This window comes from Talpa occidentalis, unplaced genomic scaffold, assembly GCF_014898055.3.
Source record: "Talpa occidentalis isolate TD23 unplaced genomic scaffold, MPIMG_talOcc4v2.1 talOcc4.2, whole genome shotgun sequence".
Lineage (NCBI taxonomy): Eukaryota > Metazoa > Chordata > Mammalia > Eulipotyphla > Talpidae > Talpa > Talpa occidentalis.
Window position 1 is genome coordinate 2,673,912 of NW_023602073.1, and position 27,128 is coordinate 2,701,039.

Consider the following 27,128-nt stretch of genomic DNA (forward strand, 5'->3'; position numbering starts at 1 on the left):
CTCACCCCCCTCCCCACACTTCTGGCCTGTACCCCAGCTCCTGTATGCATGAATAAATAAATCTTTTTAAAAGAAAATAGACTATCACCTCCTTGTCCACCCATTTTATCCTCAGTGTGACCTTTGCTCCTTCCTCATGACCCTGCAGTGCTCCCCTGCATGTGCTCCACCCTTTTTGCTCCGCCTCTGGCGAAGGGATGCAGGTTGGGCCATGACTGTGCTGTTCGGAACAGAGTTGCTCTGCTCCCGGGTGGGATAAATCTTTTTGTGTTTGAGTTTTCCCGTGAGGATAACGTGTAGAAGTATTGCAGATGACATGGAATTTCCGTTTTTATTTCCTTAAGAAACCTCCGCACCCTCATCCACAGGGTCTGTTCCGACTGTCATGGCCACCAGCCGCGGGTGAGTGCTCCATTTTCTCTGCGCCCTCTCCAGCGTTCTTCATTCCATATTTTTTTTTTTTTTTTCAGTCTTTGTCTTTTTTAAACACTATTTTACGTACTTTCACATCATTTTCATTTTTGCAGAGCGGAATCATTTTCATCTTCGTTATAGTCCCCATAAAATTTTCACCTCCCATCCCCCATTTTGTATAAATGCATTCGTTTTTATTTGGGACTTCTCAAGGGGTGAGGTGGCATCTAAGTGTGTTTTCGATTTACATTTCTCTTACAATAAGTTAAGGTGAACATTCTTATTATCTGTAGAAATTCAGAATTCCCTCTCTAAAAGAGTTTATGTAGTTCCTTTGTCCATTTTTTTTGTAAGATTTATTTATTTATGCATGTCAGAACTGGGGTGCAGGCGAGAGGTACAGGGGGTGAGAGGATTCACCAGAGAAAGTGGGGAACAGAACAGGCCGACTGACTGAAACACACTGCATTGGGGAGCAGCGGACTAGTCAGGAGAGGTCTGCAGTGCCATGTGGGTTGCTCCGTGCCGGCCAGGGATTGAACTAGCTGTAGAGGCTACGGAAAGCTTCATAGGCTGCGTCCCAACCCCTTGTGTCACCAGGGAGGCCCCCCTTTGTCCAGTTTTAATTGAGTCATCAGGTGGTTTCTTGCATTGCTTGGGGATGTTATAAATTTTTGGAATGAACCCCTTGTCTCGTGTTGGCATGCAGATTCTTTTTTTCTGTTCTGTAGACTGCATTTCAGTTTTTGGGTTGGTTTCTTTTGAGGTATGAAAGCTTTTAGGTTTGGTGGTGTCCTGCTTGTTGATTTTTGCCTTTTTTTCCTTTGGTGTTGGGGTTGTGTTCCCTAGTGCACTTTGTGGCAACTGCCCTTAGTGTGTTCCTATATTTTCTGTCAACTACGTCACCCAATATTTAATCCATTTAGAATTTTATAGATTGATTTATTTATCCATATAAGAGCTGGGGTACAGGCCAGACATGTGGTGGGTGAGAGGATTCAGCAGAGACAGAGTGGGGAGCAGAACAGGCAGATCTGGTGAAATACACTACTAAGGGGGGCAGCAGGGAGACAGGAGAGGTCAGGTGTGCCATGTTGGTCAGTTCCCTGACTGGGGATCGAACTCATGCTGCAAGGGCTGTGGATAGCTTCATAGTTCTTTGTCTTGACTCCTTGCTTCACCAGGGAGGCCCCATGTTGCTGTATTTAGTCGGGTAGAATTTGTTGGGGATTTTCGCTTCTCTGTTCTTTGGTGCTGTTAGTCTATTTTTCCCTTTTATGCTGTCTTTTTTTGGGGGGGATAGGACAATGTTGACCTCGTCGTATGTGTTAGTGAGTTTTCCTCCGTCTTCAGTGTTTTGGAAGATGAAATTTCTTTGTGTTTGCTTCTGTCATGGTCTCTCTGATGATTTCTTTTCCGTGTCCCTGAGTGCTTGAGTATCTTGTGCTCCTGAATGTAGCTAATCCCTGTGTTCCGATCTGGTCTCCCGTCTTCAGTCTGCACTTCTCCTGAGTGAGTCAGTCACCTGTGTTTTGCCATTTCTGCCAGTTACTCTTGAGCGTGGGCCTCTGCCCAGTCCTTCTACCACATGCTCGGCTCCCACCTGACTGCGCCTGTAGCCGTCCCGATGGCAGCTGCCACTCATGCAACTTGCAAACCTCGTCCTGTGTTGTGTCCTCCCGTGTGGAATTAGATCCTTCTCAGCCCAGGTCTCCCTCCAGCAGAAAGGGATTTCTTTATTCCAGAGTTTAGTCTCACCCAATATAAGTTTCTCTTCAGTATTACCTGATATGTTAATGGTTGCTAACAACAGCACCACTGTGTGTATGTATGTATGTGTGTGTGTGTGTGTGTGTTTCAGTTCACATTACAGTTCTCATTCTTGGCCAAACCTGATGGATGCAATTTCTCAGTGATGAGGTTGCTCCCTTTTCTGCCTCCCACTGGCCAGTGTGTGGTGACACCTCAGAGTTCAGGGTGAGAAAGTACTCAGGGGGTCAGTAAATGTAGTTTTTAATAATGAGCTTCACGAATTTGTCATTGAGTCTGGAATACAGTAGGTGTGTGCATTAGTCATACATACGATTCTTGCTGAAGTTATCGTTAATGGGTATTTTCTTTTTAGTTTTTTATTAAAGATTTATTTATTTATTTATACAAGCACTGGGTACAGTCAGAAGCGCCGGAGGGTGAGAGAATTCACGAGAGCCAGAGGGGGAGCAGAACAGATAGAAGGACCAAAGTACACTGCTGAGGGGAGCAGCGGGTGGCAGGAGAGATCTGCGCGCCATGTGGGACCCTCCTCTAGTGGCCGGGGAGCAGCCAGGGATCGAACTGGCATGTCAGAGGCTGTGGGCAGCTTCGCAACCTAGCGCTATACCGCTGTGCCTCCTGGGAGGCCCATTAATTTCGATAGAATGCTTATAGAATATTGTTAGAATGAATATATTTTACAACCTAATTTTTGCAGCTCTCCTGTCACTTGTGACCATGGAAGTATTTCATTTTATAAACCTTTGCACTGTGGGGAGCAGCAGTGGCTGCTCTTCTGCCCATCGTGACTCTTGCTTTCTTTTTCTCCTCTTCCTACTAAACCTGTCCCTCTATTTATTCATTCATTCATTTATTCATTCATTCATTTTTTAAAAGATATACTTATTGTTTCATACAAAAACTGGGTTACGGGCCAGAGGTGTGCGGGGTGGGGGGCAGGATTCACCACCGGAGACAGAGTGGGGAACAGAACAGGCAGACTGACTGAAATACATTGACGAGAGATAGTGGGCGAGTCAGGGGAGGTCTGCCGTACCATGTGGGTGGATCTCTGGACGGGGATTGAACTCGTGCTGAAGTGGCTGCGGACAGCTCCATTGGTTGTGTCTTAACCTTTAGCCACCAGGAAAGCCCCTGACCCTTCATTTAAATTTAAAATAAAAAGTCTCCTTTCGCTGTTATTGCATGTGGTGTTCTTTGGCATTTTGTATCTGACAGTGTTATTCAGCCGTCACCACCTTCCAGATTTTTTCATTTCCCAGTAATAAAATACTGCACTCATGAAACTCTCACTCCCAACTGTCCTGTTCCTCAACCCTTGTGTCCACCATTTACTTTCTGTTTTCAAGAGTTTGACAACTCAGACCTGTATTAATTGGAGTCTTGTTACACCTTGTGTTCTTGGTGAATCTCTTATTTTATTGCCTTGTTAACTGTTGTGTCATTTCATAGGTCTCGTACAGGAGTCCCTTCATATTGTAGTGTGTGTCATTGTTTAGTTCCATTGTGAGACCCATTAATATTGTCTTATGTGTATCTACCAGTCTTATTTATCCATTAATCCATCAACTGGGGCTTGGGATGATTTTTGCTTTGGGCTGTAATGACTGGTGGTGCCGTGACTGTAGGTGAGCAGAGGTCTCTGCCCGTCACTGCTGTCCCTGCTATTGATGAACACCCCGGGGTGGGGGTGTGTCCTCCTGTCATGGTGAGTTCCCTTTTCCCAAGAATCACCTTCCTGTCTTCCCTCTTGGCTGCATCATTTATTTGCCCCAGCAGTGCGCAAGGGAGCCAGGTCCCAATTTTTGACAGTACTTGTTCTTTTCTTTCTTTTTAAATCATTGCGATCCCAGCGGATGTAAAATCTCGTCTCTTGTACTTCTCATTCATTTTTCCTTCGTGCCTGGTCGTATTGAGCACGTTCATGTGTTAGGACCCGCTTGGGTGTGTGATTTGCAGAGCTGTGTGTTCCAGTCCTTTCCTCGTGGCTGCGCATTTCCATTTTGAACAGGGTCGAAAGTGCGAGGGGATTGTGTTGTCCCATTTCATCATACGGTGCTTTTATGGCATCCTGAGCCCACTCCTGCTGGGAGGTCCTGTGAGTTTCTGTGCACAGAAATGAGCCATCCACCTTCTCTCTGCTCTTGTTTCATTTCTCGTATTAGCGTTTTTATCAATGAGCCTATAAGAGGAATGCATTTTTGTTTTCCTAGAACTGGGGTGTGCCGGGTTACCTTGCGAGAGTTGCTGTCAGTGCAGCAGGCTCATGGTGTACTGGATGCTGTTGTGTCTTTGCATTTGTTTACTTCATTGTTTAACCCTTTGGATTTGTTTATCCCAGGGAGTCTCTGTCCTTGGTTCTGCTACATGCATTGCTTACTGTTGTCATTTCCCTGGCAGCGTACAGGAGCTCCTGTGTGTGTGAACACGGGTGTGTGTTATACTCACAGTCTGCTCACTGGGTTTTCCTTTCCAGAGTCGCTTTACTGTGGCTTTCATTGGTTTTCCAAGAATGAATTATAGGGTCTCCCCTGGTGGTGCAGTGGTTGAGCGCTGGTTTGCAAGTCTGCACAGAACCTCTTCAGCGCTAGTTCGATCCCCGGACACTGGCGAGGATCCCACCAAAAAAAAAGAGAATGAATTATTACTTGGTGTGACCATTTTTATGCATGTTGTCTTTCTGTTGTTGCTGTTGTGTAGCATCACCCGAACCCATTGTGAATAAGGGGACACTGAGCATCTTTGTTAGTCCTTCTCTCACTGGGAATGTTGATGTCGCCTGTGGCTGTGTCAAGGACTTGCTTTGTGTTGAGGAAAAACACTCTCAATCCGTTTTTTAGTTATTACAAATAGAAATTTATTTTTATGGGGTCCTAATCAATATGTGTGTGGAGGTACGCAAGATTTTCTACACAGGAAATGAAATGATGGAATCAATTTACAGATATCCTGAGAGGTTTGTTTTCTTATACCTAGCGTCATGTTTTCCAAAAGTCTTTCATTGCTATGGTCTATTTTTTTTCTTTCTCCAACAGAAATATTAGTCTCTTCTAGTTGTTTTCCCACTTCTTTCAATACCTTTTGTCTTTTGTTCTGGTCACCGTGTTCCCCCCTAGGGTGATGACAATTATTAATAATATCCTGAGAATTCTCAAATTCTTTTTTTTTTTCTTTTAGATTTATTTATTTTATTTATGCACATAGTGCTCAGGTGTAGGCCACATGTGCAGGGGGTGAGAGGATTCATCAGAGTCAGAGTCAAGAGTAGAACAGGCAGACTGACTGAAATACACTGCTGAGGGGAGCAGCAGAGAGGAGAGATCTGCTGCGCCTTCTGGGTAGATCCCTTGTTGGGACTCTAATTCTTGTTGCAATGGCTGCCGACAGCTTCATAGTGCTGAGACTTAAACTCTTGTGCCACCAGGGAGGCCCTGATTCCCACATTTCTGTTCTCAGCTTAGAGTTCCTGATCCATCACACACATGTCTAGTTGCGTGTGGAATTCCAGTGTCCACCAGCCTGTCATGCGGACAGCATATTAGGAAAACATTCCTCGTACCTCAGCCACCGAGTTATTGCCGAGTTCTCCTCCCCTTTGTCCTTCCGTTTGAGAAGTGATGACCTGTTGTGTCTTCTCTGACTCTGTCAGCTGAACATCTTTTCTTAAAATTTTATTTTATATATAATTTGCATCATTTTTTATTTTGCACAATGAATGCATTTTCATCTTGGTTATAGTCACCGACAATTCCTACCCCCCTTATTTTAACCCTAATCCCTCCTCCCTCCACCCCCTAAAACCCCCTGTTTGAGAAACCCCATCTCTAGTTTATAGTTGCTTGTAGTTGAACATCTCTTACCTGTGCTTTTTCCCCCTTCATTGTTTGAACATTCTGGTTTCGGGTTCAGTTTTTGTTAACTGTGAGTAGGAGATCCCAGGCTTTGAGGTTACAGGAGTAAAACATTGGCACAAACTTGTACATGCTTTTCATTTGTTTTGAAGCTCCTTTAGCACATGATTCCGGATGTGTGTCTGTTACACCTGCCAACCAGTTTATCAGTTCCTCAACAAGCAAATTTTATTGATCCTTTTTTTCTTAGAATCATACAGACTTTCAAATTGATAAGGTAAGCTATAGTTCTGCTTTAAGGACCGAACAGGTGAATGTAGATGCGAGGCTCTTTCAACTGCGAATTCTGTACATCCTATACAGGACCAAAGACCCACAAAATAAGATGTTTACACTTGCTCTGTCTGAACCAGGCTGCCGGCCCTGAGATGAGAAATATTTCCCCAGAAGGGACGGTGTCATTTGAAGACGTGGCTGTGAACTTCACATGGGAGGAGTGGCGCTACCTGAGTGAAGCTCAGAGGACCCTGTACTGGGATGTGATGCTGGAGACCTGCAGTCACCTGGTGTCCCTAGGTGAGGAAGCGCCAGTGTAACACCCTAGTGCAATGCTGTCTTCTGCACCGATAAGTGTGCACTTCCTTATGAAAATGAGTGCTGGTGAGGTTGAACATGCAGGCAGTGTACATTGTGGGTGTTTCGGTTTTTGTTTTTTGTTTTTATTAGGAAAGATTCAGATTGGCCTCTTTTGCACAGCTCTTCACACTGCATTTGTTAGTTTTCAAAGACTCAAGTTGATCGAAGACCACACTGTTTCTCGTCACAGGGCATTGTGTTACCGATCCTGAGGAGAGCATCAGGTCGGGGCAGGGAGTACAGCCGTGGACTGTGGACGATCCCCCAAACCAGGCCCTCTCAGGTTAGTTAGTGCTTGCCAGGCCGGGAGGCTTTGAGGAGGCTGGCAGTGTGGCCAGTGATATTGGCCACACTGAGGTGCTTTTCCATTGTCGAACCTTGGTCAGTGTGTCTGCATATATCAAACTGATTCTTTTTTCTTTCTTTCTTTTTTTTTTTTAAAGATTTATTTATTTATTTATACAAGCATGGGGTACAGTCAGTCAAAAGCGCGGGAGGGCGAGAGAACTCACCAGAGCCGCAGTGGGGAGCAGAGCAGGCAGAAGGACCGAAGTACACTGCTCAGGGGAGCAGCGGGCGGCAGGAGAGGTCTGCGCGCCACGTGGGACCCTCCTCCGGTGGCCGGGGAGCAGCCGGGGATCGAACCGGCGCTGCAGAGGCTGCGGGCAGCTTCGCAACCCAGTGCTCAACCTCTGCGCCACCGGGGAGGCCCTCAAACTGATTCTTTATTCAGTTCCTAAATATTGCTCTCATCGATTTTCTCCTGCTGTTTTAATGGTGGTTGTCTATGCTCTTAAACCATTATGCAGTCCCTGATACTGTGGGGATTATTCTGCATTAATCACGTTTCTGTATTCTCTCTTTTAGTGTATTCTCACAGACTGTTTTCTTTAGGTACCTGTTCAGGAATTTTTTTATTTCTGTGTGTTCATGGGAAGTTTAGCCAGTGGGAAATTTTCTATGAGAGGGGAGAGCAACAGTGCTCACAGAAATGATCTTTGCTTTCTGAAGTTATACACTGTGTGAGGAAAGAATATATAATAAATACATTTATTGATAGAGAGGTAATGCCACAGAGGGTGTTTGACCAGCATGAGTGAAACAAAGTGGAGGAGGATGTGTTTGTGTTTGTGCTCCACACGCATCATTATAGAGATTAATTCTTTTCTTTCAGAGCTCAGGTGAGGTGAATGGCTTGCACTGACATGTCATATCTATAGTTCCCTCTGCAGTCTGGGCTAGAGGCTGTGTATTGCTATTGGAGATGTCACTTTGCACGTGACCAACTCAAAAGGGATAGCGGGGTGTTGACTGGAGAGTTATTTAGAACATGAGTAGTGTTTCAGGGGCAAGCCTTGTGACCGCCCACATAGGCATTGTGAGGTTGAGGAGGACCCAGAAATTGTTCATCATTGGAAGGGATGTTCTGTGACATGGGAAGGGGAACCTGAGGTGGTGGTTTCTAAAGCCATGGCACCAAGAGTTTGAGGTTCGGAGCTCATAACTTGGGGAGCAGTGTGACCTGTGCAATTCCACCTTCTCGTGGCATTGTTGGGAGGAAAGTAAAGGAATCAACGACAGTGTGATGTAGCTGAGAGTCACACACGACATAAAAACTGGAGTTACTATGAACAAAGTAGGAACGTAGGTTCCAAGCAGTGCGGTGAGAATACCAGGTTGTTGCTCTCAGAAGCATGTGGGAAAAGCCTTTAACACTGATAGCCACAGGCTGGTTACAGAACTTTTTTCCTGTCACTCAGCAGGGAACGTGGGACTCAATGATGAGCAGAGTTTGCTGCATGTGTTAGGATTCTGAGCCTTATGTGATATGATATTTAAATAAGAACTGACAGGTCTCTGCCGTGGAGGGAAGCGCATGCCTCTGAGAACCTCTGCAGGTGTCGTGGCCAGGGCCGGGGTGGAAAGAAAAACTACGGAAATGGAGAAGCAGATTCCTTGTGTCTCAGGAGGCCTCTTGCTTAAAGTGCCTGGGCAATGACTGGGTCACTCAGTCCACAGGTTTCCGGAAAAGCCATGGCCTCTGCAGGGCTTGGTTATTCAGAAAGTTCCTGCAAAAGCTGCACAGGGTCAGTCTAAGAAAGAAAGTATGTAGGATCTATGTTGGGTTAAATTCTTCTGGTTGAAACAGACAACTCTAGATAAAGGACTGTTTTTACCAAATATTTATGATTTTATAAAACCATGGTGAAATTAGTTTTACTGCTTTGTTATCCTGGTTTGGCATTAGAAAATCTGTTAATTGGGGCCTCCCTGGAGGCGTAGGGATTAAGTCTCTTGTCTCTCACTATTATGGTCTAAGTTTGATCCACAGTGAAGGAGCTCACCCACTTTGGCACAGCAGACCTCTCCTGTCTCACTCGCTGCTCCCTTCATCCATCTATTTCAGCCAGTCCGCCTGTTCTGTTCCACACACTGTCTCCATGCTCCCCTACAACACCGCCAATCGTGCACCTCTGGCCTACACCCCAGAACTTCTATGCTAAAATACAAAATACCAAGAAATCTATTCTCCCCATAAGTTGCTATGGGCAAAAAGCATGAATCGGAGAATCAATACATGTAAATTGTGTTGTAATATAGGAGCTTTAGTGCCGTTAGTAGTATTCACTCAAAATGCTTCCTTTTTAGAGACATGGTCAATTTTTTCTCACTTTAGATGTCCATACTGGGGATCACCTGACTCAAGATAGCCCTGCAAATCAGGGCAGACATGTGTGGCAAGTTCTTACCGCCAGCAGCAAAATACCATCCAACGAGAGAACTGACTTAATGGAAAAAAGCAATTTGGACTCAATTCATTGTTTGAACCATAGTATCAAAAATGGAAACAATTCAGCAATGATGCCTGAGAAGTTTACTATACATGGGACCATGATGATCCCTGGTGAGCCTCATGAAGAGCATGCTGGAGAGAACGAGGAGGTCTTTAGTAGAATGAGGGAACCCATTAAGTATCCTGAGCACCTTAGTCACCAGGTGATTCAGAACTTTGAACAGCCTTTTGAATTTCGTGAACAAGGAAAAGTCTTGAGCGAAGAAACAATATTTTCACCTAGAGGAGCCCTTCCGGAAGGGGCTGCCCGTAAATGCAATGAGTGCAGGGACACCCGTGATGAGGCACCTTTCGATGTCCGAGACAGAACCCAAGGAGGACATACTCCCTGCAGTTGTAATGAAAAGGGGAGAGCTGCGGAGATGAGTCCAGAGCATTTGAATCCTCCTAGGTATGTTGAACACGAGCAGCAGGAATGTTATGAAAGTGGGGCCAGTCTCAGCAGCACATTTCACACCTATCCGCATGAGAGTACCCAGTTAGGACAGAATAATTTTGGATATAAGAGATATGGTGAAGCGACCTCTAAAACCTCTGTTCTGACTGAACATCAGAAATCACAAGGAGACGATCAACCTGATGAGTGTGGGGGCACCTCTGAGAATTCCTCACAGAGAGGACACCAGAGAAATCTCACTGCAGTGAAGTTGTTTGGCTCTAACGATCATGTGAAAACTTTCTCATGGAAGACTGCCCTCACTGTACATCCACAATCTCAAACGGGAGTGAAGCGCTACCCGTGTCCGGTATGTAAGAAAACTTTCAGGCACAAATCTGTTTTTAGTGTCCATCAGAAAACTCATACAAGGGAAAAACTGTATGAATGTCCGGCGTGCAGGAAAGTGTTCTCCAGTGAGTCGGTTCTTCTTCTACATGAGAGGACTCACATTGGAGAGAAACGCTATGAATGTGATGTGTGTGGGAAAGTTTTTTCCAGTAAATCTTACCTCAGTGAGCATCAGAGAATTCACAGTGGAAAGAAGCCTTTTGAATGTCAAGAGTGCGGGAAGACTTTCTCCTGGAAATCATCCCTCATTCACCATCAGAAAAGTCACACTCAAGAGAAACCCTATAAATGTGAAGGGTGTGGGAAAGCTTTTTCCAGTAAGTCTTACCTCAGTGAACATCAGAAAATTCACAGTGGAGAGAAGCCTTATGAATGTCAAGAGTGTAGGAAGACTTTCCACTGGAAATTATCCCTCAGTATCCATCAGAGAAGTCACACTGGAGAGAAGCCTTATGAATGTCAAGAGTGTAGGATGACTTTCCAGTGGAAATCATCCCTCAGTAACCATCAGAGAATTCACACTGGAGAGAAGCCTTATGAGTGTCAAGTGTGCAGGAAGACTTTCCACTTGAAATCATTCCTCACTGAACATCGGAGACTTCACACTGGTGAGAAATGCTATGATTGTGAAGAGTGTGGGAAAGCTTTTTCTACTAAGGCACACCTCATTAGACATCAGAGAAGTCACACTGGAGAGAAACCCTATGATTGTGAAGAGTGTGGGAAAGCTTTTACTCTAAAGTCATCCCTCAGTCACCATCAGAGAAGTCACACTGGAGAGAAACCCTATGTATGTCAAGGGTGTGGGAAAGCTTTTTCCAGTAAGTCTTACCTCAGTGAGCATCAGAAAATTCACACTGGAGAGAACAATCCTTATGAATGTCAAGAGTGTAGGAAGACTTTCCAGTGGAAATCATCCCTCAGGAAACATAAGAGAAGTCACACTGGCGGGAAGCCTTATGAATGTCAAGAGTGCAGGAAGACTTTCCACCGGAAATCATCCCTCACTGAACATCAGAGACGTCACACTAGTGAGAAACGCTTTGATTGCGAAGGGCGTGGGAAAGCTTTTTCCCGTTAAGTCACACCTCATTAGTCATAAGAGAAGTCACACTGGAGAGAAACCCTGTGATTGTGAAGAGTGTGGGAAAGCTTTTTCTAGTAAACCACACCTCATTACACATCAGAGAATTTATACTCGAGAGAAATCCTGAGTGTCGAGTGTGGGAAAACTTTCCGCCAGCAATCATCCCTCAGTAAACATTAGAGAAGTCACACTGGAGAGAGAAGCCTTTTGAGTGTCAAGAGTGTGGGAAAACTTTTTCCAGTAAGCACTCTCTCACTGGACATCAGAGAAGTCACTGGAGAAAGTCCCTGTGATTGTTAAGAATGTGGGAAAACTTTTCAGGAAGGCAGCCCTCACTAGGCATGACAGAATCCACACTGGATGGAAATGCTATGAATGTCAAGAGTGGACAGGCAGCCCTCCTCTGGTGGCGCAGGTGGTTGAGCGCAGCGCTGTGAAGCTGTCCGTGGCCTTTGCGGTGCGAGTTTGATTCCCTGGCCGGCCAGGAGCAGCCCCATGGTGCGGCAGACCTCTCCTGTCTCATCCGCTGCATGTATTTCAACAGTGTATTTCGGTCAGTCTGCCTGTTCTGTTCCCCGTCTGTCTCTGGTGCATCCTCTCACCCTCCCACACATCTGGCCTGTACCCCGGTTCTTGTATGCTTGAATAAATAAAAATCTTTTAAAAAATATTCAAACTTGTGAGCTCAACCACATCATTCAGCTGAGAGCAATGGGAACTGACATACATTTTCACTCCTAATTGCGTGGCGTTACCTGGTGCACTCTTCTCCCAAGTTCATGCAGTGATGATGTCGCTGTTCCTGTTCCTGTTGCTTCTAGTATCCTCTTCAGTTCCTGGCAATGCCATTCATGTCCACGGTAGCTGTCTCTCTGCAGGGCATACCGCATGTTGCGTGGGTAAGTGATCTCTCTGGGTTATCTAACTTAGTCGTCAGGTTTTGTCCAGTACCCTAAGCCTTGTGGTGCCGCCCGATGCTGGAATTGCTCACCTCCAAAATGTCCTCTAAAAGGAAAAGTTGAACTGTGTGCTATCGGCTGTAGGTTGAGGTCTGCAGGTGTCTTTACCTACTTTTCATGATGAAGGTTTTTCGGGGCCTCCCTGTTGTCCTCGGGGTTAAGTCTCAGCGCTATTGCCTGCTCTGGGGAGGGTTTCACCCCAGCTAGGGAGCCGCCCCACATATGGCCGCAGCAGGCCTCTCCTGTGTCACCCGCTGCTCCCGTTAGCCAGGCATTTCAGTGGTTCTGCCTGTTTGTCGCCACACTCAGTATCTGGTAAATCCTCTCACCCCGAACCTCTGGTCTACACCCCAGTTTTATAAAATGAGGGAATTTTTTTAGAAGATTATTTCCCGCGCGCCTGTCCAAGCTGGCGGCACCTCCTCCCAGGTTCGCGGTCCTCCCTTTTCTACCCCGGGGCGTTGTTCCCTCGCGCCACTGGACACGGGGGTTGCCCAGGGTCTCATGCGCCGGGGACCGCGGGGTGACATAGTCCACGGCCATCGCCCCCTCCCCGCCCCTGTCTGGCTGGCAGGAGAGCACCCTGCCCCCAACCGGGCCTGAATGGTGGCCCCAAAGGAAGGGGAGCCGGTCTCTCTACCCCACCGTATGCTCTGGGGGCAGGTGATGAGGATCTAACCCGGGGCCCCCAGCCACTAACCTCCAGAGAGGATCTTTAGGAAGGAGGCCACAGGGCCTCCCTGGGGAGCAAGGGTCAGACGCTGCTCTGTGAGGCTGTCTGCAGTCTCTGCAGTGCGAGTTCGGTCCGAGCCAGGGAGCTGCCACTGGGGGCAGCAGACCCCTCCTGTCTCCCCGCTGCTCCCCTCAGCAGTGTTTCAGTAGATCCTCCTGTGCTGCTCCCCACTCTCTCTGGTGAATCCTCTCACCCCCCACACCTCTGGCCTGTACCCCAGTTCTGGTATGTATAAACAAAAAATGAGGAGATAAACCCTCCACATGATTAGGTCACGAAGGGCAGGAGGCAAAGTCCCTCTGTTCACGCTTCTTTTCCACTCGGGTAAATTCAAACGTTTTTTGGAAGAAAGTGGATCAGGCGGCTTCCTGGGTGCAAATCTTCACTTTATTTTTTTTTTCAAAGATTTATTTATTCAAGAACCAGGGTACAGGCCAGATGTGCGGGAGGGTGAGAGGATCCCCCAGAGCCAGACGGGGAATCAAACTGGCAGACTGACGAAATACATTGCTGAGGGGAGCAGCGGGCACAACAGGAGGGTTCTGCCGCACCTTGTGAGACCCTCGCAGTCCGGCCGGGATCGAACTGGCGTTGTAGAGGCTGCGGACAGCCTCAAGCGCGATGCTCAACAGTCTGCGCCACCAGGAGAGGCCCCGAAATCAGACTGCGGGATCACAATGACCTGCGCTCCCCTCTTGGCTCCCCTCTTGGCTCCCCGTTGGCTAGTTGCTTTGGCAACTGTCAGTTCAAAACCACATCTGATAGAATGAAAGTCTCCCCGTAATTTGAGCAGAGGCCATGCCAGGGTCTGTATTGGTTCAGGTTGTCCTAAATTGCCTTCTGAGTGGAAACAAGTTTTTTTCTAGCTGGCCTACGAGGCTGTGATTGAATAGGGAGGCAAACCAGTGACTCTATGCTTTTCATTTTTCTAAATTGTTGGTAATGTAAGTTGGGATATTCCTGGGATTTTCATTTTAGGTTTCTCCATTTAGCCATGATACTTGGGAGGTTTCTCCCACGAGGCCTCTGAGCTCCATGTCTGAAACAAAAATTCTCATTTGAGGCTGGGGTATATAGAAAGAAAATCGACTTTTAGAGAAGCATGAAAAATATTTTAGTGAGTTTATTCCAGTTTTATCTGCTGCAGCGCGTGTCGTAGGTAGATGAAGAAATGGGAGGAATAAAGCCCCAGATAGTTGACTTTTTAATACAAAACTCGCTGCAAGTGCACTTGGGATACACGTTAGTGCTCCGTTGGTCCCAGTCTTACCACTTGCAAAGCCTCGACTGGGAGACACAATAGGAAACGGTCATCTTAAGCCCTCGACGGCACTCTGCGGAAGGCTTTGTTTCAGCCCAGATGGTCAATAGCGCCCTTAGGTGTCTGGGCACATGCACTGACTGACCAGGGAAGAACTCCTGGTGATAATCCAGCGCCTTTCGGCTTTGTTTAAGATGTAGCAAGGAACCTGTGGGATAGAGGCAGCACTTACATGTTTTCACATCTAGTTCTGCCGTTCCCTGGTTTACTTTCTGCCACGTGGGGCTGCTTCTAGTACTGAACATGTGGCTGATGCCACTGGTTGCTTTCACAGGGATCCCAAATTCCCAATCCTGAAAGAGGGTGTAAGTCTGATGTTCTGGTATCCACTGGTGTCCAGTGTTTGGAAATGCGCTGGGCTTACTTGGGAAGTTTGGATTCTCTGAGCTTTCTTCTGGAGAGTCTGCAATCACTGTCAGTCTCTCCACGATGGGAGAGGTATTGCAGAGTCCAGCCACATTCCTTAGTTGCCTGGCCTTCATTACCTGTGTCAGGTGTATCTGGACACTTCAGGGGCAGCCTTGGCCCTCTCTAACTCAAGACAGCTCCTCCCAAACACTTTATCTGCAGAGAGCCATTGAGGAACCCCCTGTGCGCCAACATTTCTTGATTTTTCTACTGTGCGCAGTGTTGTAGATCTGTGATTTCATTCATCTGTAAACCACGCTCAGCAGTGGGTATTGCTGGTCCCATTTTATACGTGAGAAAATTGAGACTTGAAGGAAGAGCAGCTTGCCGAAAGTCCATAGATATTCAGCAAAATGGACTCCAAAGCCTTTGCTCTCTATGAAACCCGTTTGCCTCCCTAGAAGGATTTGGGCCTCTGTCCTTCTCCTGGGCAGAAAAGCACTAACTGCGGACTCTGTAGGGGGCTGCCCTCCTACCCTGTGGAGCAGCTGTGATAAGGGCTCACTGCAACCTGCAGTAAATGAGTTTTCTGCCTATTACTCTTCTACTTATCTAGGCAGCCTAGTTTCCCTGTCAAACTTTAAGACTAAGGGAAAATTCCTTTCTCTGTAAGATTACTGATGGTTGGTTGCAGTTGGAAGGAGTTACCAACATTTTATCAGAGTCATGGCCAAAGATGGTTATAGCTAGCTCAGCCAGTCACAAAACTGCTGTCGATTTATTCTCGAATGTGTACTCTGACAGCTTCCATGCCAATTAGCTCCAAATAAACAGGAATGAATTAGCAGGAGTTGACTATGGTGCCTTCTGGCTTACCAAGAGTTTTCTTCTACCTGGAGCTTGGCTCACCTCTGACATTCAATTGTTATCTTTAACTGTAAAGTAAAAGACTTTCCTCCAGTTAGACCTTGCCTTAAATGGCCACATAGCCACACGAAAAGACTTGATACCAGAATTGTCAGGCCTAGTCTCCCAGCCAGGAACAGATTTCAGGCTGCAGGGCAGCGCTGAGCCCCAGCTGCTAGACCCCCCACGGGTTGGTGTCTCACAAAGCTGCAGCAGGAACTTCGCAGACGCTCAGGCAAGCAAGCTAGTAAAGGCAGGTTTGTTTAGAAGAAGAAAAAGTTTATTGAGGAGAAAAGGAGCAGAAATAAAGTGGAACTCCCAGGCCAGGGAACCAGGCCTGGGAGGGGCAAGGAAGCCAAAGTGTGTCTCAGGAAATATATACTTTCTTTCCCTGATTATTCTAAAGCTCTACCAGTCTCTTTGTGATTGTCAGGTCTCAGCTGTCTCACTTAATTTACTACTGAGTGGGAGATCTTCACATTCCTTATCTAACAGGTCTGTCTTTCCCCATTTGTTACATCTATCTTTATGGTGTAGCCCTCCAGGTGAGCATCTTTACACTTTATCTTATCATCTGAAGAAAACCAGGACCATCCTTAACAAGATTATCTGTGGTGCTAGGATGTTTGTTTTTCCCAGTGGAATTGGTTTCATTTCCTTGCTTGTCCTTATCTCTGAAGCCTCCCTAAATTCTTCAGAGGTCCCCTCCTGCACTGTCCCTAAAACTGCCTAATAACCCTAGCTTGCCCTGTCTCAGACTTGGCCCAGGGATGTTTACAGCCTTTTGTTCCCAGAAGTTTTGTCACTTGTTCAAGTAAGGCCAAATGTTGAATTTTGCTGCCATTGGCAGAAAACTACTTATGAAAAATGTAATATTTGTATCACGCACTGCCATTTGCCATCAAACTGGTTATTCAGTGATTGATCAGTATTTGCAGTTTTGCTTTTAAATGCGTATTTTAGCAATGGTCGAAACTAGCCCTAAACAAATGAGGAGACTCTGGCAGGAGTCAGCTAATGAGATTCCTGATTTTTCAGAAATCTGCCCCATGCCGGGACTCTTGTCAGACGACATGAGTAGCATGTTCCCCATGATCTTTGTATTCAGGCCTTTCTGAGCTGGTCTGATGTTCATGCATTCAGCATTTGGCCCACCCAGTTAGACAATCAAGTTGCAACCAATCTTTGCTGCCAGGGGGAACATCACAGCACACACATAACATTCTCACATCTTATAATCGTGTAGCCACACCTAAGAGCAGTTCTGAGCAGTGAGGAAGGGTGAGCACTTAGTCAAAGCTCAAAGTACCATCTGCCCAAATGTAAAATGTGATGATGTATTTTTTCCATCGGGGTGGCCTGGCAGGCAGCCCTTGATAGAAGACTCCACTGTCCCAAGTTTTAGTTCCAATGCAGGAGCTCGTCGTTCCTTCCCTAATCTGGAATTTCTTTGTGATCTTGGTTTTTCTCATATTAGGCCCATTTCTTGTTTTGTAGACCAGGGATTATTTTTTCTCCTAGTGTTATAGGGCAGGCCCTATACTGAATGTGTTGCCTGGCTGTGGTTCCTCACCCACACGCTTACAAGGGACTTATGAATATTCCACTACAGGCACACACAAAAGGTTAATAAAAGGTCTATTTAGAAGTAAAAGGAAATAAGGAGAATGTACAACTCGGAGAAAATAGGGAGATAAAGTCTTTAATACGTCCTACCCGATCCGCCGACCTGGAAACCCAAAGGCACTCTCAGAAATGGCTGGACACTGCGAACTGGCAGAGAGTCAAAATGGGGAAACCCCCCCAAAGCCTTCGTGTCTGGCTTTATACAAAACCTGGCTGCTTAACCCCACTCTCAGGTCCCAGCCACCTTCCCTTTGGTGGGGATGGGATTTGGAGTTCCCAGTGTCTTTGGCTTTGGCCTGGGGTGGGGGTGGGGTCCACAAAGCCTGTATGGAATTAGCTTTAGGACATCCTTTTGCCCCTAGCACTAGTAGATCAGTGTTGCTACCATAGTTTGGGGACACTTGCTTAATAAGAACGCATGCAGGGCCTCCCCAGTGGCGCAGCAGTTGAGCGCCGGGTTGCGAATCTGCCCGCAGCCTCTGCGGCGCCGGTTCGATCCCCAGCTGCTCCCCAGCCACCGGAGGAGGGTCCCACATGGCGCGCAGACCTCTCCTGCTGCCTGCTGCTCCCCTCAGCAGTGTACTTCGGTCCTTCTGCCTGCTCTGCTCTCCGCTCTGGCTCTGGTGAATTCTCTCACCCTCCCTGGCTTCTGACTATACGCAGTGCATGTATAAAACAAAACAAACAAACAAACAAAAAAATGCCTCTGTAAAAAAAAAAAAAAAAGAACACATCATTATACCACAAGTGATTCAGGTTTTTTTGTTTACTGGTCAAAGAGAAGTCTGTGTCCTGCCATGTCCATATATCCCCCACCCTCTCCTGCTGCACACTGAGACAGGCACAACCAATTTCCAGTTTTACTTCCTGCTGCTTTTCTCCTATGCCTTTTTAGCACCTGTTGTGATATGTCTGGGTGGTTCCATATGAAAAATGACATGACTGCAGTAGTTGGCATGAGAATGAATTACACATATACGAAGTATGTCGAATTTTGTACGGAAATGAAGAAAAAATCACTCACCTCATTCCAAGTAGTAGGCTCCCACTTTATTAACCCATGTTTACCTTAATCTCACCTAAGCAGAGAAGATCCCTCTGCCTAGATATACCTGGGCCGTCTCTACATTTGGCAGCTCCAGGGCCCCTGCCAGAAGACTGTCCGAGAATTCCAGACAACAGATGACAAAGATGTCATTTCACAGAGTTTGGGCTAAGTCACAACCAGGTAGATGTTGTACTGCGTGTGTGACCAAAACTTCTACATTCTACAAAAATACTGATGCGCAACATTCAGAGTCCTTTGTCATATTCATTCAAGTTCAGGCTTCCTCTTGAACACTCTCTGAGTCTACATCTGCTGGGTGAATTCCTGTGAGGTGACTTGACCTGTGACTGCTTCTGCGACAGGGATGTGACCCACCAAGGCTGTGCAAATTGAGATCACCATATCGAAGTGGGTGTTTGGACTTCCTCTAAATATTGTCCTAATTCTGGAAACACATTTCTTTCCTGATTTTACTCAACTTCTGTCTTCTTTTGATCCAACCAAACTCTCGTTTCGGCCATGATTGTAAATGAAACACTAAAAAATGTTAGAAGTGCTTCTTAAGGAATTACAGATTAATTCATTTCTTGAACCATATTTGTGCTCAAATTTGATGGGGTTCAACTCCAGAATTATATCCTAGAACATCTATGTATGTAAGTCCCATTGTCTCTGACCTGTGTACACTGGCAATCAATGCTTTGGAAGAAGGACATACTGGACAATTTTCAAGAACGCCAAGGGGTCCTTAGTAACAGCAGCTGATAGGGACTATGTCCACAAAGCCTGTGAGCGCTTAGCAGTCCTCAGTCTAGAATTCCTCCAAGTTCTCATATGCTTTCAGAGCACACTGAGGGGTGGAAATCAGACAAGGGCTATCTGAGACTGCCTTGGTCCTGGTGAATCACTCGTGACCCCAACATCAAGGACCAGCAGGAACAGTAGCTAATGAGATTATTGGTGGGAACAAGACCTGTGACCCACTCTTTCTAGGTCTTCTGAGACTGCTCACCTGGAATATGGGAGTTCACAGGGGAGCCTGGAGAAGTCAGTCAGTCTTCAGTGTGCTGGGCTAAGGAATCTGAACTTGACATTTAGGTTTCCTCAGGCACCAAAGAGTATCTGGGAAGACCAGCTGGGAATCAGTCTGGCTCTAAAGTGCTAGAACTATATACATTAGAGAGGAAGCAAGTGGCAGGGAAGGGATGAGAAAAGAGGATCGCTGGAGGTGATGGGAGGCAGCATGGGCGCTAGAGGGAAGGAGCTGACCTGGAGTCCATGCCAAGGGTAAATGGATCAGGGGGAGACAGATGAAAGGCACATCTAAGCCATGGAAGGTTCTGGATATAAGTAAGCATTACATGAGATGTCTGGAATATGGTTCCTCTCTGGCTGACGGGCCTTTATCTGTGTTCTGAGAACAGCTTGTATGAGGGGGATGGCACATGAGAAGGAATGAGGGAGGAATTCTTCCGGGAACTTTCAAAAGTCTGGCTGATTCACTTCTAGAGCTGATCACAGCTATCAAGCTGTTGGCGTTTGTTAGAATTTTAACACCAACCATACATGGAGTGCCACACCCCCCGGTGGACCTGGGATCACATCCTCCCTTTATGGTGCTTTCCTGTTGTGATTTTCCCAAACTGAAGTCTTCAAATATTCGTCGCCTGCCACATCATCCTTTCTGTCAGTCCCCTAACCCAGGCCCCTGCACACACTTTCCCCTCAGGCATCAGTCATGAAGGCTCTTCTGTGTGGGCAGCCTCTTGTCTCCTCTCAGCTCTCAGGTGCCCTGCCTCCAGGTCTCACTCGGCACCAGAGCGTTTCTTTTTTTTTTTTTTTTTGTAGGCCCCATAGCTCTCCCACCGCCACATCACCCGTGGACCATGACTGTGTTTTCCTCTCCTGTCTCGCCCCCCTCACTCTCCTTCCTTTGCTGTGGACCTCGGCTCTGTGGTCAGTTTGCTAGTTTTGTCTTATTCTTGATTTTTTTTGTTTTTGCTTTCTCTATATTCCACATATCAGTGAGACCATCCGGTATTTATCTTCTTCCTTGTGACTCCATGGGCTACTGTACCCTTCCAGCTCCACCCTTGTTACCGCAGATGGCAAGAGCTTGTCTTTCTTGATGCCTGAGTAACATTTCATCATGTGCCACTGCACCGGAGCATTTATGAAGAGCAGCCCTGGGAAGAGCCCAGCAGGAGTGGACCTGCCTCAGCTGTGTCAGTCTTTGGTCTCAGCTGTCCTGAGCCTCCCTGCTCTGTCCTCAGACCTCTCCTAGGTCTTCTTCTCACCAGCTGGCCTGTGACCTCCAAGTGTGTCCCCCACCTGTTTACAATGACTTCTTGCCTCAGTTCATTGGAACTGAGGCCTCGGACATGGCCCTCCGGACCTGTTTTTCCGGGCATTTCTGTACCTTGGTATCCTCCTCTTTGCATGAGGAAGTGAGGGCAGCCTGCTTTATTCTATCGCTTGGTCTCATCCTTCCCAGCCTGCTCTGTGGCAGGCTGCGCCTCTCAGACATTAGGGGAGACCCCGAGAAGTGGGGAGTCCCTGTGCTCCCCTGAAGAGGGAAAGTTGTACTTCCTGGAGACCGGAGTTCTTGCACTTGCCAAAGAAGATCTCAACTAGGGAGTCTCCATGGCTAAGCCTGCTAAAGGTCTCCTCTTTGTTCCTGGTTAATGCTGAAGTAAGTTAGTTTTCATTGGCCTGTGAAAACCTAATTGGGACCCAGGTGACAATTGGCTTATTGTTCTTAAGCATGAACTTGATGCTGGCCTGTGTAACAACTGCTGCCACTTTACCAGGAGTTCTTGTCTTGGGAAACCATAGAAAGGAATTCACAGACTTTTTGAAGTAAGTAAGCAGAGAGAGACAAATCTTGTCTTTCAAAGAAAAGTTTATTTAGGAAGAAAAGAGACAAAGAAGAAAGACTCCCAGGTATAAAGTCCTGGGAGGGGCCAAGATGAGCCGGTATGGGATATTATGTTGGCAATATATACTTTCCCTCACTATGTTTAAATTTTACTCTTTCTCTCCCTGATTGGTTAACTCCCAGAGGGTACTAAGCAAGGAATTTTACATTCCTCATCTAACAGTATTTTCTTTCCCCATCTGTTAAGCTTATGGCTTTTACTTTATGGTCTAGCCCTCCCAGTGAGCATCTTTACACTTCATCTTATCATCTGAAGAAAACCAGGACCATCCTTAACAAGATTATCTGTGGTGCTAGGATGTTTGTTTTTCCCCTAGTGTTAACAATGGTGCTAGGATGTTTGTTTTTCCCAGTGGAATTGATTTACATTTTCTTAGTTGTCCTTATTTCTGAAGCCTTCCTGAATTCTTCAGAGGTCCCCTCCTGCACTGTCCCCGAAACTGTCTAATAACCTTAACTTGCCCTGTGTCTCAAACTGTCAGAAAAGAAGTAAAAATTGTTAAAGATATAGTTAGGAAAGAAATGTTTTGGCCCTGAGAACTATGGAGAACAAGCTGCCCTGAACCAGCTGTGCCTAACCTGGGGGTACCTGTTTTTGGCAACAGTACATCTGGTGTATGCGAAATGTTAACAGTGTGCAGCTTGTGTGCGGTTCGGTATTTCTAGTTGAAGGTTAGATTTCTGTAGAACTAAACAGTATTGATGAGTTACTTTTGATCACTTTGAAGTAATTGGTAATGGGCTAGAGGAATTGAGTACTAGGGAATGGGTTGATTTTAGTCATAGAGCATAACAATGGACTTTCATGTCCACTCGGAAATTAGGAAGGCTTGACAGGGTGATTGATTGTTACTGAACATTGTACTGTCTTAGACAATGGATTATGTTAGAAAAAGAGTTGTACCTAAGGGAGTCATTGTCCCTGTAGATTTTCTTAATCAGATTAAGGGAGTGTCCTTTTGTAGTATGAGATCAAGAGGGTCTTTGTATGTTCATGAGGAAATATGTAATGATGGTCTCTGTTCTGCTTTGATGCTTATGCTGATGTCATCTCACCGCCGGCCTTAAGGTATAAAGAAAGACCTGCTGAGACCCTCAGGAGGAGATACTTGCTGGAGAGAAGGTGTCTGTGTCTTCCTCACTCCTACCTGGCTCCACTTGCCCTCAGCCCTCAGAAAAACTTCACCAAGGCCGTCCTCTCCTGCTGAGATCCCTGACAGGACATCTAGCTGGAGCTGGTCTCCAACCTGCTCGGATTCCCCACCTTGAATACTCCCTGTTCACTGAACTCCGCCCTTGATCCTTCCATCAGACAGGAGTATGGAATCAGGAAGAGGTAAAATGCATCTTGATTTTCCCTAATTCTAACTAAAATTTAGCTTTTTATTTAATGGTGGCATCACATTACAGTTGTAGCAGCAGTGTCTGTGATTGTCCTGCCAGCAGAACCACATGTATTTTCAGCTCTCATGATTGGTTTTGCTTTTACAGTTGACTGACCCTTAAACAACATGGGGTTGGGGCGCTGATCCCGAGCGGTGGAAAATCCATGTATGACTTTTAAGCCCCCAGAAACTTTATAGTCATTCCTTGGTATCTGGGGGAATTGGATTTAGAATGACACCCCCACACCCCCAGCAGATCACAGAAGTGCACAGATGCTGAAGGTCCATATAGTTGGCCTGGAGAGTCCTCAGCACAGAGTCAACCTGCTGACATCTGTTCACCAGACTGAGTCCTGCATCAGGAGCCAAAACACCACCAGGGGGCTGATGTCCTGTTGCTGGGCTCTGCCCCTGGTGGTTCCTGCCCTCTGGCTTTACTCAGTTCCAGCAGGGAATCAGCTCGTCGGTGGCTTTGTTCTGGTCACCGGGTGGCGCCAGAGACCTGCACTGCTGACCTTCCTTTTCACCAGTGGTTCTCTGAGAAAAGGTGGGGGGGGGGGCACCTCAACACAGGGGCTGTCATTCAAGCTGGGTGTTGTGTCTGCAGCGCATTCACCCGGCGCTGTGCCCGCAGCTGTGTGGATCCCGCCCCTGAATGCTGCGCTCTAGGTCTCAGTTCCAGGGCTGTCAGGTCCAAAACGCTGGCTGTCGCCCTGTGCAGTGCCCGCTGCTATGGCGCGTCCACGCCCTGGGTCCTGTGTCTGGCTCTCCGCTCCGTGATGGGGTCTTGCTGCACGCCTGGTTTCCCTTCTTACCCCATAGGCGCGGCCCAGCCCCTCTCACCATCTGAGGGTGGTTTGGGGATCCCTGGCTTCCCACCATCAGAAAGGTGGTGATTTTGTTCTGGGCACAAGGTGGCGCCAGAGAGATCTCCGTGTATCCTACCAGAACTGCCTTTTTTTCCCTGTAGGTCTCGGGGAATAGAGTGGGGGTGATGGGGTTTTTGGAGCCTGAGATCCTGGGATTCACTCTGGGAAATGTTTCCCCAGACCCTGTTTCAGCAGCCCCCGGGAGTTCCCCAGGTCGCTCCTCCACGAGACGGAGTCGTTACTTGTGTTTACCGGGCAGGTTTCTCAGGGGAAGGGCAGGGGCAGGTTTGCTGAGCGAGGCCTGCGCGGGTGCAGGTGGCGGCCTTGAGGAGAGCGGCCTCCGCTGAGGGAGGTCCCTGGAGACGTCCTGGCAGGTACCGGCCACCGCCAGGAGACTGCGGCCCGCAGAGGCGAGAGCTGGTGAGAAGAGGCTCCTGCGTGGTCCCGGGCGGGCAGGGGGGCGGCTGCCCCGGGCCTGTGCGGAGCCTGCCCTGCCACAGCCCCTTTCTCCTTGGGAGGCGCGCTCCTCCGGGAGCGGCTGCTTGCTGCGGATGTTGGGCAACAGGCAGCGCTAGAAAGGGACCAGAGATTCCGGGGTGGGCCCGTCTCCACATCCTTCCCCTCAGGCCTGTGCCCCACTCCCTAGAGCAGGGACCCTGCTCCCTTCCTGCCTCCTGACAAGGCGCTGGCGCCTGAGGGTCCCCGACCTGCACAGCTGGGTAAGGGTCCTGTGCATGTGCTCGACCCCCACCTCCTAGTGTGAGTCAGGATTTGGCCTTGGGGCTCGTCCTTTCCAGTCTTTCCATTCTTGTCCTCCGTCATCCCCCCCCCCCCAACCTTATCCAGCCCAAAATCTCTTGGGGAGTTGAAGGGAGGAGGTCCATTTTCAGGAGCTGCTCCCTGCTGGAGTGGCATGTAGAGCTGGCCCTGCCTCCAAGGGCCCGGGAGAGGGTCTCCCTGACACTCGTCCCTGAGCTGCCTGTTGGTGGTTCTGGAAGGAGGTGAGGGGGGCATCTGGACAGGCCGTTCCCCTTGGAGGGGTGAGCTGTTTGTTGGGAGGAGGAGTTTAACCTTGAGGCGCTCCCCCTCGCTTAGAAGAAACAAATTTGAGTAGGAGATTGTGTATGTTAAGATTTGAAGAGGAGAATGAGAAGTACAGCAGCGGCTAAGGGCCCTCGGTCACAGGTGAAGTTGTAACAGGGGGTCCCCAGGAAAGGGGAGGTTCCAGGTTCCCTGCCCCACCCAAGGGAGGGTGGAGCTGAGCAGGGAGAGGAGAAGCTGCAGAGGAGACTGAGAAGGAAGGAAGCAGGATGGCAGAACCTGTTTAGAGCAGGCAGGGTTGCAGGTCTGGGCTGCCCCCTCCCTGCCCTGGAGCAAAGTCATTGGGGCCAGCACTGAGTGTAGGCTTAGTCACAAGCCGAGCAGTAGTAGAATAGCAAGTGTTGGGGTTGGGACATGAGAGCACATTGCACCAGGGACGCAGCCCATTTTTCGAGTGCCCTTAGACTGAAAGAATGTCGGTGGGATATTTGTTCCTTGCAGAGGAGCTGTTCTAAATCCCCTGTGTCCCTAGTTAGAGCAACACCCACCCGGGGAGCCCTGAAATGCTGGAGTAAGGCACAAAGCCAGGGACTCAGCAGGAGGGTTGGCTTGCTGTGTGCAGAGTCCCAAGGCCAGTGAAAACTACTGGTTTCTTAGTTTAGTTAGGGACAGTGTTGTGCGCCTTATCACTGGGAGGCTCGTCAGACTCAGGAAAGTTGGGTGAGCTTTGAAGTCAAGTTAGAGTGAGGACCGCAGTCCACCTTTTTATTTATTCATTCATTCATTCATTCATTCATTCATTTATTAAAGATTTATTTATTGTAATATAAGAACCGGGGTACAGGCCAGATGCGTGGGAGGGTGAGAGGATTCACCGGAGACAGCGGAGAGAAGAACAGGCAGACTGCCTGAAATCCACTGCTGAGGGTAGCAGCGGGGAGACAGGAGAGGTCTGCTGTACACCTGTATATCTCCCAGGCCGGGATCCAACCTGCGCTGCAGTGGCCGAGGACAGCCCCATGGCCTGCATCCCAACCCCTTGCCCCACCAGGGAGGCCCCATAAAATGATTTTTTTTAATATTTTTTTATGCATGCAAGAGCTGGGATACAGGCCAGAGATGCAGGGGGTGAGAGGATCCACCGGAGAGTGGGGAACAGAACAGCAGACTGGCTGAAATACGCTGCTGAGGGGAGACAGGAGAGGTCTGCCTCTCCGTGTGGGTTGCTCCCTGACCTGCAGGGATTGAACCCGTGCTGCAGCGGCTGCGGATTGCTTCTCGGTGCGGCCCTCAACCGCCTGCGCCACCAGGGAGGCCCCATTAAAATATTTTGAAAGACATTTTCCGAGTTTGGCCTTGGTCCCATCCTTCTCGCTGTTTCCAAGATCTGTGGCCCAAAAACAGTTTCCATCAGAGCCCTGGGGGCAGGACGGGGCGCCCTGAAAGTTCAGTCTGCCCTTTGAGCCCCACCCGCCCGGTGACGCTTCGCCCAGGGCGCGCTGCAGTTCACCCACCGCGCAGGCAGCAGCCAGGCCTCCGGGGCAACCTTCGTTCAGTGGGGAGGAGCAGCGGGTCTTCAGATCTGTTCGGTGACTTCTGTTACCTGGGAAAATGTCCATCCTTCCCCTCGTTGTTTAAACAGCTTCTCTCTGTCTTGGCCAGAAGATGCGCGGGGGCTCCACGTGCTGCTCTTTGTGGCATTTTTGGAAAACCTTGTGGGAGAGAAATTGCTGGGTAAGTGCAGAGGAGCCTCCACCCAGCCCTGTGATGCCCACGAACCGGGAAGGCATTTCTAATAGTGGGGGCGTCAGGTGTTCCGTCCCCACACACATCTCTGCTCCAGGGAGAGGAGCAGACTCCAGGCAGGTCCTCGCACCCCAGGGGGCACCGCCCTTGGGGCAGGGCAGGCTCTGCGGGGACAGCAGCCAGGGAAGGTCGGGGCTCCAGGCAGGGGAGATGGACCCGCAGACCCCTGTGAGCCCCCCTCTCCCTGGGGCAGCCCCGGGCAGGGGAGATTCAGCTCCTGCTTTCAGGGGGGTGGGGGCCGGTCTTCTTGACCCAGCTTTTTCTCAAGGGCCTGTCCTGCACTGAATCTTGGGCCACAGCGGCATGTGGGGGGGCTATTCTGCTCCCTTGCAGGTGGCTGCCCGGAGGTGCCGCCTGCTGGGGTCTCCCCTTCCACATTCCCGTGGACCTCCCTGGCGAGCTGGATTCTCCTGTGCAGAAGCCGCCCTCTTGGGCAGGTTTTTGCCCCCGGGGATATCCCCGCAGGGGTCTGGGCATCACTCTGCAGCCTGGGCAGGACCAAAAGAGGCGGGGGTTGGGGGGAGGACAGAGACCCCTTGTGGCTCAGGCCCCTTGTTGGGGCAGGTCTGTTCAGAACAGATAACTGAGGCAGCGGAGACCCCGACAGCAAGTCCCCTAAAACTCAGGAGCCTGAGGGCAGGTCAGGGGTGTCCTCTCCCCCCACAGCCCACAGAGGGGGCACTTGCAGAGAGGACGCGGCAGGTGCTGCCCAAAGCCGGGTCATCACTGTGGGTAACGGGACTGAC

General features: G+C 48.4%; 1 protein-coding gene across 1 annotated transcript in view; it reads left to right on the plus strand.

Annotated features, from left to right (window-relative positions):
* LOC119251620 (zinc finger protein 28 homolog) overlaps positions 1 to 26,609 on the plus strand; it is a 35,874-nt gene extending 9,265 nt beyond the window's left edge. Inside the window, exons 4-7 of the mRNA XM_054698299.1 lie at positions 6,486 to 6,614; positions 6,865 to 6,957; positions 12,224 to 12,301; positions 22,351 to 26,609. Coding sequence (XP_054554274.1) covers positions 6,486 to 6,614; positions 6,865 to 6,957; positions 12,224 to 12,301; positions 22,351 to 22,550 — 500 coding nt within the window. The 3' untranslated portion in view covers positions 22,551 to 26,609. The remainder of the gene's footprint in view (positions 1 to 6,485; positions 6,615 to 6,864; positions 6,958 to 12,223; positions 12,302 to 22,350) is intronic.
* The last annotated feature ends 519 nt before the right edge of the window (positions 26,610 to 27,128 follow it).